The sequence below is a fragment of the Pseudonaja textilis genome, unplaced genomic scaffold, assembly GCF_049901715.1.
Source record: "Pseudonaja textilis isolate UNSWEBS1 unplaced genomic scaffold, rPseTex1.2 PTEXSCF20, whole genome shotgun sequence".
Lineage (NCBI taxonomy): Eukaryota > Metazoa > Chordata > Lepidosauria > Squamata > Elapidae > Pseudonaja > Pseudonaja textilis.
The window spans coordinates 500,383-516,808 of NW_028262864.1; the positions used below are offsets into that span (position 1 = coordinate 500,383).

Sequence of the window (16,426 nt, forward strand, 5' to 3'; positions counted from 1 at the left end):
TTTACGTGGCAGGAACAGAGGCATAGAATTGATTCAATCGAGAAAGCAGAACTGTTCTACGAGAAGTCTTTGGAGAGAGAGAAGGAGAGGCAGAAAAGGAGGTCCCATTAACTGAATCCCAAGAGGAACAAGTGGAGATTGGAAAAGAAGAAGGTGCAGTAGGCGGACAAGTGGCTATTAAAGATCAGCGTGAATCAAGACCCACGAGAGTGGTTAAATCTAAATATAAAATATAATCATGGAAGAGAAAAACTGATTACAATGAATATAAATGGACTGAATTCAGCTGCTAAGAGAAGGAAGATTTTCCATAAATTAAAGAAACTAAAGTTTGATATAATTTGTCTACAAGAAGTACATATTAAAAAGCAACATGAACAATTGTTATTACAACCAAAATTAGGAAATTGTTTACCTCTTTGACTCAATGTAAGAAAAGAGGGGTGGTCTTATATATTAAAGAGGTTATTCCAGCTAAAATGATTTATACAGATGATGATGGGAGAATATTAATGGTGGAAATAATGGACAATAATAGAAAGATACTTTTGATTGCAATTTATGCCTCGAATGACAAACAGGAAGAATTCTATAAAAAATTACATACCAAGATGGCTGGACTGGACTATGCTAATATAATTATGATGGGAGACTTTAATGGAATTGTGGATAATAAACTTGATTATATTGCAACAGCAGCAAAGTATAATAGAAAAAACTCTTCCTAAATCCTTTTTTTAAAATGACAGAGGAATTAACTCTAAAAGACATATGGAGGGAAAGAAATGTTAAACTTAAGCAATATACTTTCTATTCAAATAGACATTTATCATGGTCCAAACTTGATATGATTTGGATTTCAACAGACTTAATATCTAGCGTTCAAGAAGTAAATATTGAAACAAGTACTTGGGCGGATCATAATCCATTGACAATTAAATGGAAGGGACAAAAAAAAAGATCGAGATGGACGTTAAACAATACTGTTTTAAAGGAGAAAGAATTTACACAGTGGATGGAGAAAGAACTGGCCTTTTTCTTTAAAGAAAATAGAAAAGAAGACACTTCAATACAGAATGTTTGGGATACAATGAAGGCTTATGCCAGAGGCTTGATAATAGACTATACAAGAAAAAGAATATTAGGAAAAGGCAAGCTTTCAAAGCCTTGGAGGATGAATATAAAAGACTCGAAAAGAACTGCAGAAAATGCCACAGAAAAAAAGATGTTAAATTGAAATTGGATATAACTAAACATAAAATGGACTTAATAGACAAAGAAGAACTGGCACAGAAAAATTAGGAGTGCTAAACAGAATTATTTTGAAGATGCAAATAAGCCAGGTAGATGGTTAGCATATAAGCTGAGAAAGGAGAAAGAGTCAAGGAAAATATTGCAGTTAATAGATGACCAAGGTAAAACTTGTCATGGCAGCAAAGAGAAAAAGAAATTATTTATGACTTCTATAAACATCTGTATAAGAAAGAAGATATTGATGAGGAGAAAGTTAAACAATACTTGCAGAATGCAAATCTACCTAAGATACCTAAAGAGATTGAAGAAATGTTAGGAAGCAATATAACAATGATGGAGTTAAGCCAAGCACTTAAGAAACAAAATAATGGAAAGGCACCAGGTCCAGATGGGTTTCCTGTAGAATTTTATAAAACCTTTCAAGAATCATTGTGTATTCCACTGCTAGAAGTTATGAATGAAGTCATGCTAAAAAAGATAATACCTAAAACATGGTCAGAGGCTTATATTACACTTATTCCAAAAGAGGAGGCGGATTTACTTCAAATCAAGAATTATAGACCGATTTCCTTATTAAATGCAGATTATAAAATTTTTGCTTCAATACTAGCAGAAAGACTTAAAAATATCTGAATAACTTTATCCACTCAGATCAAAATGGATTTTTGCCAAAGCGACAGATTAGAGACAATATGAGAGTAATTCTGGACACCTTGAATATTATGAGGCCCATCCTGAAAAGCAAATGGCTTTGATATTTTTAGATGCTCAAAAGGCATTTGATAACGTAAATTGGAGATTTATGTTACTTTTAATGGAACAGATGGGCTTTGCTAGAAGATTTATTCAAGCAATAGAAGCAATTTACAATGAACAAACAGCTAAGGTAATGATGGAGGGAGAACTCACAGATCCTATTAATATAAGAAAAGGCACAAGACAAGGTTGCCCTCTTTCTCCCTTGTTATTTGTATTGACTTTGGAAGTGTTGAATAGAAATATCAGAGAAGATAAAACTATAAAAGGAATGAAAATTAAAAGGAAGAATTTAAATTACAAGCTTTTGCAGATGACCTAGTCTTTATCCTGGAAGATCCTATAGAAACAGCCTTGAAGCTGTTGGAAAAGATAGAGGCATATGGGGAGGTGGCCGGTCTGAAAATAAACAAAGATAAAACAAAGATCTTGTCAAAAGAATATGTTGCTGAGACAAAGAGAAGAACTGGCAGAATTGTTAAAAATTCAAGTTACAAATAAGGTTAAGTATTTGGGGATATACTTGACGTCGAGATGTAGTACATTAAAGGAGAACAATTATATTAAACTTAAACAACAGATAGCCCAAGACTTGAAAAAATGGGAAAACCTACAATTGTCATTAATAGGAAGGATTTCAACAATTAAGATGAACATTCTACCCAGAATTTTATTTTTGTTTCAAACAATACCAATTAGGCTTGGAAAAGAATATTTTGAGGATTTAAATAAAATTGTTTTGAAGTATATATGGCAAGGCAAGAAAGCAAGGATAAAGTTAAAGCTTTTACAGGATGCTAGATTTAGAGGAGGGTTTGGCCTGCCTAATTGGGAGTTGTACTACCAAGCTGCAAACTTGATGTGGGTTAAAGAATGGATAACATTAAGGAAAACTAGATTGTTGACATTAGAAGGTCATGATTTGTTGTTGGGTTGGCATGCTTTTTTATGGTATAAGGGAACCAAAACACAGGGGTATTTTAGAAGACATTATATACGGGAGTCTCTGTGGTTAAATTGGGAGAAGACAAGAAAACAATGTTATTTGAAAATTCCAGTTTGGTTATCGACGATAGAAGCGTTTCTTATCCTATAATCTATAAAAAGGAACAAACAGTTAGCTATGGGGAATTACTAGATGAAAAGGGTGAACTTAAATCGATGCAAAAATTAGAGGAACAAGGTATACAGATGAATTGGTTTTCATATGTGCAAATACACTCAAGGTATGATGAGGATTCCAAAACAGAGGGATTTTATGATAAATAGACTGATTTAGATAAGATTTTGATGGGTACTGATGAAAAGGTAATTAAAAAATTATATGGTTACTTATTGGAAATTAAGCTGGAGGAAGAACAAGTTAAAGAAACTATGATTGCTTGGGGGAGGAATTTTGGATATGGGATTGATCTAGAGAAATGGCAGAAATTATGGTTGCAAAATTATAAAATGACAATGTCTACAGCCTTTAAAGAAAATTTGTATAAGATGTTTTACAGGTGGCATTTTCCCCCGACAAGGATAGCAAGAATGTTCAAGAACAAATCGGAAAAATGCTGGAAATGTCATCAGAAACCTGGTTCATACTACCATATGTGGTGGACTTGTGAGGACGCTAGAAAATATTGGACTAAAATCCACATGTGGTTGGAAAAAATGACAAAGAAGCACATAGACTTGAAACCGGAGCTTTTTCTATTGGGAATCTTACCAGATGTCTATAGTAAAGAGCTGAAATATTTGATTGTAAATGTATTGACTGCAGCTAGGATTGTATTTGCAAAAAATTGGAAAAATGAGAAAATTCCATTGCAGGAAGAAGTCATAAAGAAAATATTGGAATGTGCTGAGATGAGTAGATTGACTTTTGAAATCAGAGAGCAAGAAGATAAACAATTTTATATAGTTTGGGATCTTTTCTATCAATGGTTGAATGATGAAATACAAAAATAGAAATGTTAGACAATAAGGAATAATATTGATTTTATTTTTCTTTTCTCTTTTTTGGTACTGGATATTATATTTATATAATAGTTTTCTGTTTCCTTTTTCTCTCTTATTTAGGATAGAATTGGCACGATTATATGATTTGTTTTAGAATAAATTACTTAAAATATAGTTATCTCACAAAGGCATGATCGAATAAAAGTTTAGCCAAATTTCTTTTTTTAATAGTGATATTATGATTTATAAGTTTGTATTGACAATAAGAGTTATTATACAAGTTAATTGTAATTGTGACTATGAGAGGAGTGCACAAAACTGATGAACCAACCGACTCACTGTTTGTATATAAATATGGGGGAGCTGATGTTTTTATGTTTTGTCTGTTTGTTTGTATGTCAAAAAACAATAAAAAAATTTTTAAAAAAATACAGCTTTTTATACCATAGTTGAGTCCAAAAATTGTCTTGCTAAGCGAGACAGTTGTTAAGTGAATTTTGCCCCATTTTATTTGACCTTTCTTGACACAGTTAAGTGAATCACTATAGCTGTTAAGTTAGTAACATGGTCGTTAAGTGAATCTGGCTTCCCCATTGACCTTGTCAGAAGGTTGCAAAAAGTGATCACCTGACCCCGGGAGTCAGTTGCCAAGCATTCAAATTTTGATCATGTATCTACAGTGGTCATTAAGTGTGAAAAACAGTCATAAGTCACTTTTTTCAGTGCTGCTATAGTTTTGAGTGGTCACTAAATGAACTGTTGCAAGCTACCTGAGAACTACCTGTACAGGGCAGGAGACATGCAATTTTCTCTTTCTGCAAATCATTGTGACTGCAATAAAGCTAGTTCCCAATGTACTTCTAAATGAATACACAAGGAATGCTTACGGCAACATTTTGAAGCATACTGGTTGGGGACGTGGAAGTACGTGCACTTTTGTAGGCAGACAAGGCCACCTGGGTGGCTAAGAATGATTGATCTGCAGCAAAGGCTAGAAAGCCGTATAGCACACCAAGGAGTCTGATCTGAAAATCAATGCATCAAAAACCAAGACAGTTATGTTTGATAAGAAAAATGAGGCAAATTATTGCAGGTTATTCTTAAATGGTTAAAAAAAAACCCATGAGCAAGCAGGTGAATTTGCCTAGTTTGGTATAGTGTTTACTGAAGATGAGGAAATGGTTGGAGAAATGTGAAGGTTTGTGAACACTGGTAGTAAAATAGTGGATAGTATCTGCCCAGTTGCCAGGAAGGAAGATTTGGTGAAAGAACTGAAAATGATAGCCTCAAGAGCATTTCTGCCTTTATTGTATGGAAGTGCACAAACATAAAAGTTGGATGCAATGGGAGAGTGTGTGTGTGTGTGTGTGTGTGATTGATCAAGAGATAGTGTCAAGAATGGATGAGGACTGAATACAAAAGTGAGTGATCTGTAAGAATGAGGTACACTGAATTGGTTTAGTGATACAGAAGGAATGAAGATGAAATCACAAAACAAGTACAGTGGTACTTTGGTACAAGTAGTCCTTGACTTACAACAGTTCATTTAGTGACCGTTCAAAGCAGGGGTGGGCTGACTGGTTTCAAACTCTTGCCTTATTCAAGTGTGAGAAGCATGATGACTTCTACAACACTGTTTCCAACCCTGAAATTCGAATCCAAGCCTTCGGTGGTCATACATTCCCTTTTTGCAGACAGTGGTACCATCTCATGGTCCCAAGCCATGTTTCAGTTTCAGCTCCGGGATTTTAGAATATTTAATGTGCATATGTGTGACTTTCTTCAAAATAGGTCATGAAAAGATTTGGAATGAGCTATTGAGGAAAAAAAATCCCCAAACTATACACCTAGTCCTTGAGTTGCACTAGTTCATTTAGTGACCCCCCCCCTCAAACTTACAAGAGCATTGAAAAAATGACTTATGGCCGTTTTTCACACTTACAACCATTGCATTATTTCCCACGGTCACGTGATCAAAATTCAGATGCTTGGCAACTGACTCATGTTTATGATAGTTGCAGTATCTGGGATCATGCGATCCCTTTTGCAACCTTCTGACAAGCAAAGTCAGTGAGGAAGCCAGATTCACTTAACATGTTACTAACATGTTACTTAATGTTACTACACACTGCAGTGTTTCACTTAACAACTGTGGCAAGAATTGACATAAAATGGGGCAGAATTCACTTAACTATCTCGCCTAGTAACAGAAATTTGGGGCTCAATTGTGGTTGTAAGTCAAGGACTACCTATATTTTTAATTTTTTTTCAAAAAATGTATAGCAAAACGGCCTCTTTAGTTAGGGAGCTTTGGGAGGCAGAAATTATATTCTGTTTTGCTCACTTAGTTTCCAGATGAAAAAAGCAGAGAATGGCTGTTCAGTATTTACACACAGCTATGTGGAAGAAATAAAAAAGAAGGACGGGGTTGCATGTGGAAAGCATTTTAGTTAAGAGACTTTGTATTATTGGATTAATTTATAAGATGTGTTCTGGTTAATCTCTATGCTGGTCTGGTGCAGTTTTGCCTTTAGGAATGAAGAGGAGTATAAGTGGTCTTAAAACATTTCAAAATGGTGCTTCTGAGCTTTGTTAATTTGTAGATATGTTTGCATTTAATTAAACACTTAAAAAGCTACACAAATGATGTTTTATAAAATATAAGTGAAGAGGGGGGAATTAACTATGGAAATCTTATAATTGTTCCCATAGAAGTATGATATTTAATTGAAAAGTAATGTTAAAGATGTTAAGACTTTAATGAATATTAATATTAATGATAGAATTGAATTGGAATGGAATGTTGTTTTAATTATATACATTTATAATTTTTTCTTTTTTTAAGAATACAGTGTGTATTTTAAGAATGTACCAAGCAGAATCCGAATGGAAGTTATGTATTATATTGAATGTTACAACTTTAGGGAAAAGATATAAAGGCGTCATACTCCAATCAGTAACTACAGGAGAAAATTTGTTTAATGAGAAAAGATAATAGATAATTGAAACAGGACAGACAAAAAATATAAATACAATGATTTGAATTGAGATGAGATCATTAAAATAAAATTGAGAAAATTAAAAGAGGGGAGAAGCTATGCAGAAAATGTAAAATAGTAATAAGATATGGAATAGAATATAAAAATGAGCATGAACCTGAATTTGTGTCTGTACGAAGAAATGTAACCTGGGGTTACGCTACTTTCAAAAAAGATGTTTTATTTGTATTTTTTTTTCTCTTTGTGAAAACTCAAATAAAATTTATAAAAAACAAAAACAAATAATCAACGATAAATTTGCAAGTCATTTGTAAACTGCCAGGTGTCCCTGGAGATTCAGTGGTATACAAATGTAATAAATAAAGGAAAATAAATAGTTATTGGTGAACTCCATTAAGAATAGCCAACACAGCTCGCAAAGCTTAATTCCTCATTTTTCCTGCTGCCAGTGTGCAGCACGAGAAGGGATTAAAAAAGCCGTGTTTTGTCCTTGTCCAACTTTTATCCTGCTTCTTCCAGCACACCTTTCCAAGCCCTGAGTTTTTGATTCTAAAATCCCGGAGTTGAAATTGAAACATGGCTTGGGACCATGAGATGGTGCCACTGTCTGCAAAAACCTTTGTCAACATTTGCTAGCCATTTCCACCCACTTTTGGGGATGGAAAAAGTGCATCTTATACTCTGAAAAATACAGTAAATCTTTTCAATCACTGTCAATTGGTCCTCTGTACATGTGTTTGGAGGAATTTTAGCCCATTCCTCCTTACAGAACACTTCAGATTTGTTTGTGGGCTTCTTCAGATGAACTCCATGCTTCAGATCCTTCCACATTTCTATAGGATTATTTATGTATTTTAATCATTGATTGCTAACTTGTGCCAGTCACATCTACCTGCCCACCAGAGTGGAGAGGCAAGGAATGTTGCGGGTCCCATCCCCTAGGGAGATACACCTGGTGGGACCCAGAAGAAAGGCCTTCTCCAGGTTGGCTCCCTCTCTCTGGAACATCATTCCCCCAGAGATTAGAATGGCTCCCACTCTTAACACTCTTCTGGAAGGCACTGAAGACCTGGTTCAGCCAGCAGGCATGGGGAACCCAGAGTGGGATGAAGCCCATTAAATGGCTTGTGTGATGTATTGTCGCCACGGTGAGGGGCTATTATATTATTTTTATTTTTTTATATATGATGTTTTTATTTATATCCCTGTAGGACACCTTGAGCCGCCAAGTGTGAATAGCCGGCAACATAATTTTTCTAATAAATAAATTTGCTTTGTTTCCATTGATTTTAATTGTTACCCACCCAGAATCATGTATGAGATGGCTAGCCATACAAATTGTTTAAATAAACAAACAAATAAGGCCAAGGCTTTCCAAACTATTAACTTTATACATCTTTATACATCTCTGACTATATGAGTCTACATGCTTTTGGGTCACTGTCTTGCTGCACGATCCACTTTGTTCTGAGTAGACAGATACACAGACAGATACTCTGAAATTTTTCTGTAAAAAATTGCTGGTACACTGAGAGGCAGTTTGGGGATACTATGATAGTAAGTTGAGGACTACATGTATACATAGTCCTATGTGTTTCTACACATGCCTAAGAATAAAATAACCTCTTTGGAGTCCGCTATCTGCCATCCTGGGATCTACCCAGTTAAAAACACTACCTACCAGCAGGACATGTCGGATGCCAAGTTCTGCTTTCCAGTCTTTCTTGAGGACGTTGACACAGATCTCCCCATTGGCACCCACATTGGGGTGGAAGATTTTGGTCAGAAAGTAGCCTTTTGGTGGACTGGCAGGGAAGTCTTTGCCGAGAATCAGCTTCATGCGGAAGAGGCCACCAGAGTAAGGAGTACCTTCTACAAAGGGAAGAAAAAGAGAGGTCTTGACTTACGAGCAGTTCCGATGAACCTACCTAGGGGGTACTTATGACCCAGCTTTGAAGTTCCAATGGCTGCTCCCCCTGGTCACGACTATACTTTGGGAGTTTGGCAACCAGACCATCTCCTGGGATCACATTAACATCTTTTACAGCAGTTTTGCCAAAAACCAGCACTTATTTCCAATTTTCAGCAAAACCAACTTAATGACTGTGGTGTTCACGTAGTTACAACAGATTCATTTAATGGCTGCCAGAAAAAAGGAAGTAAAATCACGTTTGCTTTGACTGACTCTTTACAACCAACATAAGTTACAACCACACCGGCCAGGCTCCATTACAGTCATAAACTGAAGGATTATCTGTATGATGAATATCTTCTTGAGTAAGGCTCACATTTCCAACATCCAACTTTTTCCTTCCTATTGACCAATAATTCAAGATGGGCTGCCTTCTCCGGTATGATTCTCTGAATAGAGCAGCATAATCACTATAGTTCAATCTTGAGATGCAACCCTTAAAAAAAATCCCCAAAGATGAACCCTCTTTCAAGTAACCCTCTCTTACCAGGTCCTTCAATGGTGACCTGCACATCTGTAATGTCCTCCTCATTGGGAAACACCTTGATGCCCTCAGGTGGATCTGATGTTAGAGCGGAGACTTCCTTGTAGACCAGCCGGATCACATGTGGAGGCAGGTTTTCAACATTGGAATTCTGAAGTATTGAGAGAAATGGGAAAATAAAAGAATGTGACTCTCACCTAAAAATAATATCTTACTCAATGCAGCAAGGGTCAAAATGCTCCAGACAGCACTCACCAAAACACACCCAAAAGGAAGACAACTTTCCATGACACTGTAACATCTTTACTCTGGACTTAATAGGTTTGGGCCTGCAATGTCTTCTTCAAAGAATACTTATGAAAGCAAAGCTTGTACAGATTTTTTTAAAAAATCTACATTTTAATCATTCAAATGTATAAGGCTGTTTGATCAAAATCAGGGGTGTCAAACTCAAGGCCCGCGGGCCGGATCCGGTCCATGGGGTGCTTAGATCTGGCCCATGGTGCCTTTGCCAGCAAAAAAGGGGCACAGGTGTGTGTGTGAGCCTCCGAGCTGCTTTCACTGGCAGAGGGCTGCAAGAGGCCATCGCGGCCCTCTCCTCTGACATTTTTTTTACAACTCTCAGTATCAGTGGAAGTGCGGGAAAGGCATATCGCAGTCCCCGGGCCCATGGGCTGCAGAAGGCATTGACTCCCTCCGCTTCCATTGCTGGGAACCTGGTATAGAACCTGGGTAACTGGGTGTTTGATGGGGAAGCAGTCCAGGATCGGACAGCCAAACTTCCTTGACAGCTCTCTGAACAGGTCCAGGTGTAGTCGTCACTCTGAGTGGTCAACTGTGGTTCTGCTGAGCTAGTCTGCCTGCACATTCGTTACCCCTGAAATGTGTTCCCCTCTGATGGAGAGCAGGTGTCTCTCTACCCAGAATCCTAATTGACTCGCCTCCTGCATGAGTGCTCTGGAGTAGGTTCCTCCTTGCCAGTTGATATGTGCCTTGGTGGCCACATTGTCCATCAGAATAAGTATGTGGTGTCCCGAAATACTTTCCTGGAATCTCTTTAGAGCTAGATGAGCTACTCTGATTTCTAGCCAATTGATATTGTTTCTGAGGTATGGTAGAAGAAACCACTGTAGAGCCCTTGCGTGAAGGCGTGCCCACGGTACAATTGCTATGCAGGACACCATCTCCCCCAGGAGCTGTGACAGTAGAGCTAGTGTTGCTGTCCGGGCTGTCTGAATTTCACCCGTCAGGACCGATACTATCTTGTCACTCTTGTGACAGGTAAAGCTTGCATGACCTGGTATCTATGATTGCACCCAAGTGTAGCAGTTAATTGGTTGGGGACAGATGATTCATCGAAATTCACAGAGAACCCGTGTTCCTGCAAAGTCCGAATAGTTATCCATAGGTCCTCTGCTGCCCCACTCTGCCATGAAGACTGTATCAATATGTTGTCCAGGTAACATTGGATGTGTACTGGGATCTCTCAGAGATGCGCCGCCACCGCTGCCAGTACCTTGGTGAAGGTTCTGGGAGCTGAGGATAGCCCGAATGGTAAAGCTTTGTATTGGAAATGCTGTCCGGCATACTAAAACCATAGAAATTTCCAATGGGCTGGTAGAATAGGAATGTATAGATAGGCCTCCATAAGGTTTATAGAGGTCAGGAAGTCGCCCTCCCAAATACTCCCTAGTATAGACTGGAGGGACTGCATTTGAATCTTTTCTATATTAGATGTTTGTTCAATCTTTTTAGGTCCGGAATTGCTCTCCATCCCACCGAAGACTTTGGGACTACGAACAGGATAGAATAGAACCCCTGTCCTTGCTCATCCTGAGGGACCGGCTGAATGGCTTGAATTTCCAGTAGGTGTTGCACTGCTGCCTCCATGAGGCTTCTCTTTGTCTTGTCCCTTGAGATCTGACAAACTCCAAATAGTTTACTGCCCTCGTAAGCAGCTGAGGCTAACTTCCACTTAGACCTCATGTCCCCCTGTCAGTGATGAAGCCACAGAATTCGTTGGGCCCCTACAGACGTGGCCATAGCCTTAGAGGCGAGCCTGGTAGCATTCATAGTGGCATCTGCTGATAATTCTACAGCAGCTATCACTTTGCTGAAATCCTGCTGGGCATGGACGTCCCTGGGGTAACTCTCTCTGGCATCTGACATAGCCAGACCAGTGTGGCCCTATTGAAAAAGCATGTGGCCGTGGATGATTTGATCGCCCAGGCAGACGTCTGATGAGTCTTGTGAAGTGTCAGTTCTGCCTTCCTATCTTCTGTTTTCAGAGAGTGATCCCCATCATTGGCTAATATAGAGGAGGAAGTTAAAGCTGTCACCGGTTCATCTATCATTGGTGACTGAAGCTCTTCAGAGAGGTCTGGGGCCACATTATAGAATCTCTTGTCATTACCGCCTGGTGTTGTAAACACCACTTGTTTGTTCCATTTTCTTTTTCTTTTTTAAACAAGTTTTATTGATTTTACAAACAAACAAACAAAACAAAACATCATTAAACATTAAAAACATAAAACCTCTTTCCATTGTATATCCTTACAAGGCAGGTAACATATTGCTTTATATCACGTACTTATAATTTATCCCATTTCCATATAAACACGTAAATTCCCTTTACCAAATTCCACATTGTTTCTCTTTAATCATTATTCAATCATATTTCCTTTCTGATTTATCTGCTATCCAGTCATCAACTTTATATTTTCCTCTGGCTTGTTTATAATTATTCTCATCTAGTCTTCCTCCGAGATTTTATTATTTAATTCTTAACTAAACACACACACATAAAACATAGACATAAAAACATAAAAACTTTCTTCTAGAAAGTAACTTGGCCCCAGATTACCTCTTTTTGTATGGACTCAATTGAATTCACGGTCTTCTTATATACCATTACCCATCTTATTTACCATTCTATATCTATTATATAACTCCTCTCCACTTTTGCCTCATCTTAATTCTGTTTTATATATTTAATCTTGCTTTTTTAAAAAAATATTTTTATATCTTTTGTCCATTTCTCCATTTACATCTGTCTCATTTCCAATTTAAGAGAGAATAGTTTCCCCTGGAATCACTAATCGGAGTATGATGCCTTTCTATCATTCCCCTAAGTTAAAATTTAAAATAACACCTAAATCCCAATCAGATTCTGCTTAGTACATTCTACTATTTCAAAAACCAATACTACAATAATAAATCCATGACAATCAACACATTAATCCATTAAACTCTATATTCAAACTAATATTTTAAACATTCCCTTTAGTATTTTATTAAAACTTATTATCATTCATTATTAAACCTTTTAAAGTTATACCTTGATATTTTAGTCTTTTATTAGATCTTTAAAAGTTCTGATTATCTACTTATAATACAAATACCACTATTACAATACTCATGTGTACTTTGCAGAATCCCCTTTTAAAAAAAAAATCCCATATATTACCCATTATCCCTGAAAAAAATTTCCTTTTCTCCATCTTGTCTTATACCTTTGTAACTTTTTTCCCCTTTTCCCTTTCCTTCTTAGCCCGCCTAAACTTTTTACCCCTCCTCTCCAAACCTCTGCCTTCTTGATTTCCCCTTTCTGTTGCATTCCTCTTTCCTTTTGCTTTCTAGCATTCTGTTGTTTTTGCATCTTCTTTTTCTCTTTCATAAACATTTTTTTATTTCTTAAGTCCTTCCTTTTCGCTCCTCTCTTTCTCCTTTCTTTCTTAGTCACACTGTTTAGTTCATTAAAAATGCCTTCTTCTTCCTCGGCTTCTTCCAGCTGTTGTTTAATTTGCTGACACATGACAAGCGCCATATCTAGGAAACAAAGGGCTTCTCCCATAACATCTTTGCCTTCTTTATTTTTAAATATTGTTTTTTTAGTTCATCAAGAGATAGAGCCATTTTAAACTGTTTCTTCTTCTCTTTCTGTATCCTCTTCTTAAACCAATCAGTTATTTCCAAACTTAAAACCGTTCCCAAAAGTCCCAAAGTCCCACAGTCATCAAACAGTCCAGGCAGAGTACAAGCTTCTTCTTTTTACAATTTCTCTTCTAGGGGTGAAGTCAAATTAGGGAAAAAAAAAAAAAACGTCCAATCTGTGCTTTAAGTCTTTCTTAGAATTAATTTCTATTCTCTTTATCTTCAAGGCATCTCCTCCAGCAAAGTCTTAGAGTAAAAATTTGTTTTCCCAAGCCTCTCCCTTCCCACTTATAACAAAGGAGTTTAGGTTTTACCTTCTATCAAAAGGCTGGTTTCCCTTGTCCATTTGTTAATTCCATAAGGGAGGGAGAGTGACTTCCCCTTTTCGTCACTTTTCTTCGCAGCTGAAAACATCAATCGGGAACATTATAGCTTCCAAGTCATTACTTTCCCAGGTGTTAAATATATCCTTAAGGTCCCAGTTCGACCAAGAAAAGACTTTCGTTTTAAAACTCCTTCTCCCTCCTGCGCATTCTTTATCCAATTGCCGGCTTCTTTATGGTGGCCATAAAAGACCACCGCTGCACCGTCTTGAGAGAAGGGGGTTATTGCCGGCTGGGGGGTTGCGACGCCCCTCACCCCCATCCGGATCCCCTATCTTCAGCTGCCCCAACAGGGCAGCCTTAGCCTCCAAATCCGTCAGGATCGGAGGCACCAAAGCGGCTAGCACAGCAGGGATCGCAGAGAAGGCGAATCCCTGCTGTCACCGAAGCCGACAACCGGAAGTCCGTTTGTTCCATTTTCCATGAATTACATTTTGGAAGAAATCAGTTGTGGGGGATCTCCTTGGTAGGTTTCGGAAACAGAAGCTCCCCTGGGCCTGGCAGGTTTGTAGCTGCTTCGGCTGCAGTAGGGTCAGCCCCCAAATTTGTTGCTGCCTTGGCCTTAAACAGCAATGAATTAAATAGGGCGGTCAAAAGAGTCCTGCAAAAGCTGGAGGTTCAGGATTCTTCCCTTCATCCTCCGAAAGGTCTGAATCCCTTTGATCTTCTTCCCGAGGCTGTTGCCTCGCTTTGCGTGGAAGAGAAGTTTGAATGTGCACTTTGGGATGCTGCCAGCTCTCCTCACTGCTGTGATGACCTGAAGTGGTCTTGACTACTAGGGATTTCCTGTGCCAGTGGGGGCGTTAGATGCCATTGCAGATGGCCTGTATTGATGGCCTATGACAATGTTGAGATCAGATTCTTCATCTGGTCCATCAACTCCGGTTCTTGACTTTCCCTTGTGTGTAACCCAGCTGCTGCGGGTGTAAATGTGGCCTCTGGGCCCATTCTCATCCTTTTTGCCATCAACTCCCACTGGATATCTGGTTGCATGGCTCTTTCCTGTATTACCATCATTGCCTTCTGAATAAAGGGAAGGCTGATGAAGCTGTCCTCCGATGCCATCTAGTGGTCTGTCTTGACAGCAAGGAATTTGCTGCTCCAGCTCTATTGGCTGATTTAGCTGCTTAGCTGGCAAAGCATGGGAGATTCCAAGCCCCCTCTCTCCAGGGGAGCCGTCCCCCTCTTTTTCCTCTGCCTCTTTCCGTCCTGGCCATTCTTTTGCTAATAGCCTTATGGCGCCTCCAAGCATCTTCCTCATCAGCCTTTGTTGCTCTCCTTGAGGAAATGGCTTTTGCCTTCAGCTTTGCTGCAGCTCCTCTAGTGAGAGACTTTGATCCCTTGGAGCCCTTAGCCTGGTCTGGGGAGAGTTCAGGAGTCCCCTAATACTCCTCCTTTGTCCCGGTTGCATCCACAAGGTCAGCCATTTTATCTTATGCCCCTCTGATCAGGACAGGCTTGGTCACAAAGGACCCCTGCTGTCGCGGCTTTCCTTCCTCTTTTTTTTCCTGCTGATTTAAATATGTCCAAGCTGCAGCTGGACCGTGATTCTGGGGCTGTGAAAGGCTACTGTTTCTGACTAAGCCAGCAAGCTAGCCTTTAATCTCTTTGCTGGGGCTAATTTGCCTCCGCCTGCAGGTTGGGCTGCCCAGGGAGATAGTCTATGGCTGAATTGCCTTTTAAATTGCTGCATTGTGGCCACTATTGAAGGTGCGCCAATCAGCAGTATATTGACTTCCTGTAATCAGTTTCAAGCCGTTACTGCCAGCCACATTTTAAATGGCTGCGGTGGTCCTTTGGGAGCCCTCCGTAGAGCACTATTGGCTGTTTTTCACTTCCCAGCACAAAAACTTCTAGGCGTGCAAAAGGCTCTTCCCCGGGTTCGATCTTACTGTTTTTCGAAGTTCTCAATGAATCTCTAACTTCCTGTACACCAGCACCTCTCACATGCATCTCCTTCACTTGAAGACTGAATCAAAACTTGGCATGCTCAGATGGAGGAGGCATGACTAAAGATCTGATTGATTCAGTCCCCAAGCAAAGAAGAGGCATTGGATTCTCCGTCCAGCACACCGGACAACAAAATGAGAACTGTTTCCCCTTTTGCATTTGAGCATGCAAGAAGGGACAGGAAAGGAGAAAAGGAAAGAAGACAGACAAGAGGAAAGGAAAGATGGGAAGAGAACAAGGAAGGAAAAATAAGAAAAGAGCGGAAGGAAGAAGGGTGAATGAAGAGGGAAGGAAAAAGAAGAAAAGGGAAGATTATAATGAGGGTGGGTCTCAGGGAAGTCCTACCTTAGCACTTGGCCATCACAGGTGCCCCCCAACATGAATCTCATGTCATGGCCACGCCCACCCTGTCCCTCCAAGGTCAAACACAACCCTGATGTGGCTCTCTCCATGAAACCGAGTTTGACACTCCTGATCTAAATGATCAAATAATACTTTTAAAATATCTTTTCAAGTAAATGTTTTATTTTTATCTTTATTCATATGCACCCTTTAAGGATAATTCTTTAGGATGTGGATTTGTCCATCGCTTTTGAAGGAGTTACAGCTGACTCAGGAACAAAAAGGAAAAACATGAAGATTCAAGAGCCTCCACCTCTAGATGGGAGAAGGCAGAACCTGTTTCAATCAAATAACATCTCTATTCTACTCACTTATTAGAACAGATACCTGGGACTACTTGCAGCCT

At 38.9% G+C, this 16,426-nt stretch overlaps 1 protein-coding gene across 2 annotated transcripts in view; it reads right to left on the reverse strand.

Annotated features, from left to right (window-relative positions):
- LOC113450976 (ubiquitin-conjugating enzyme E2 S-like) overlaps positions 1-16,426 on the reverse strand; it is a 49,346-nt gene that overhangs the window by 10,931 nt on the left and 21,989 nt on the right. The window contains exons 2-4 of one of the 2 annotated variants that reach the window (XM_087918898.1): positions 9,416-9,563; positions 8,638-8,828; positions 4,658-4,982 (exon numbers count right to left, since the gene is read on the reverse strand). In XM_087918898.1, coding sequence (XP_087775024.1) covers positions 4,818-4,982; positions 8,638-8,828; positions 9,416-9,563 — 504 coding nt within the window. In that variant the 3' untranslated portion in view covers positions 4,658-4,817. Of the gene's footprint in view, positions 1-4,657; positions 4,983-8,637; positions 8,829-9,415; positions 9,564-16,426 lie in introns of those variants that run through there. The other variant, XM_026722320.2, reaches the window with a different exon arrangement.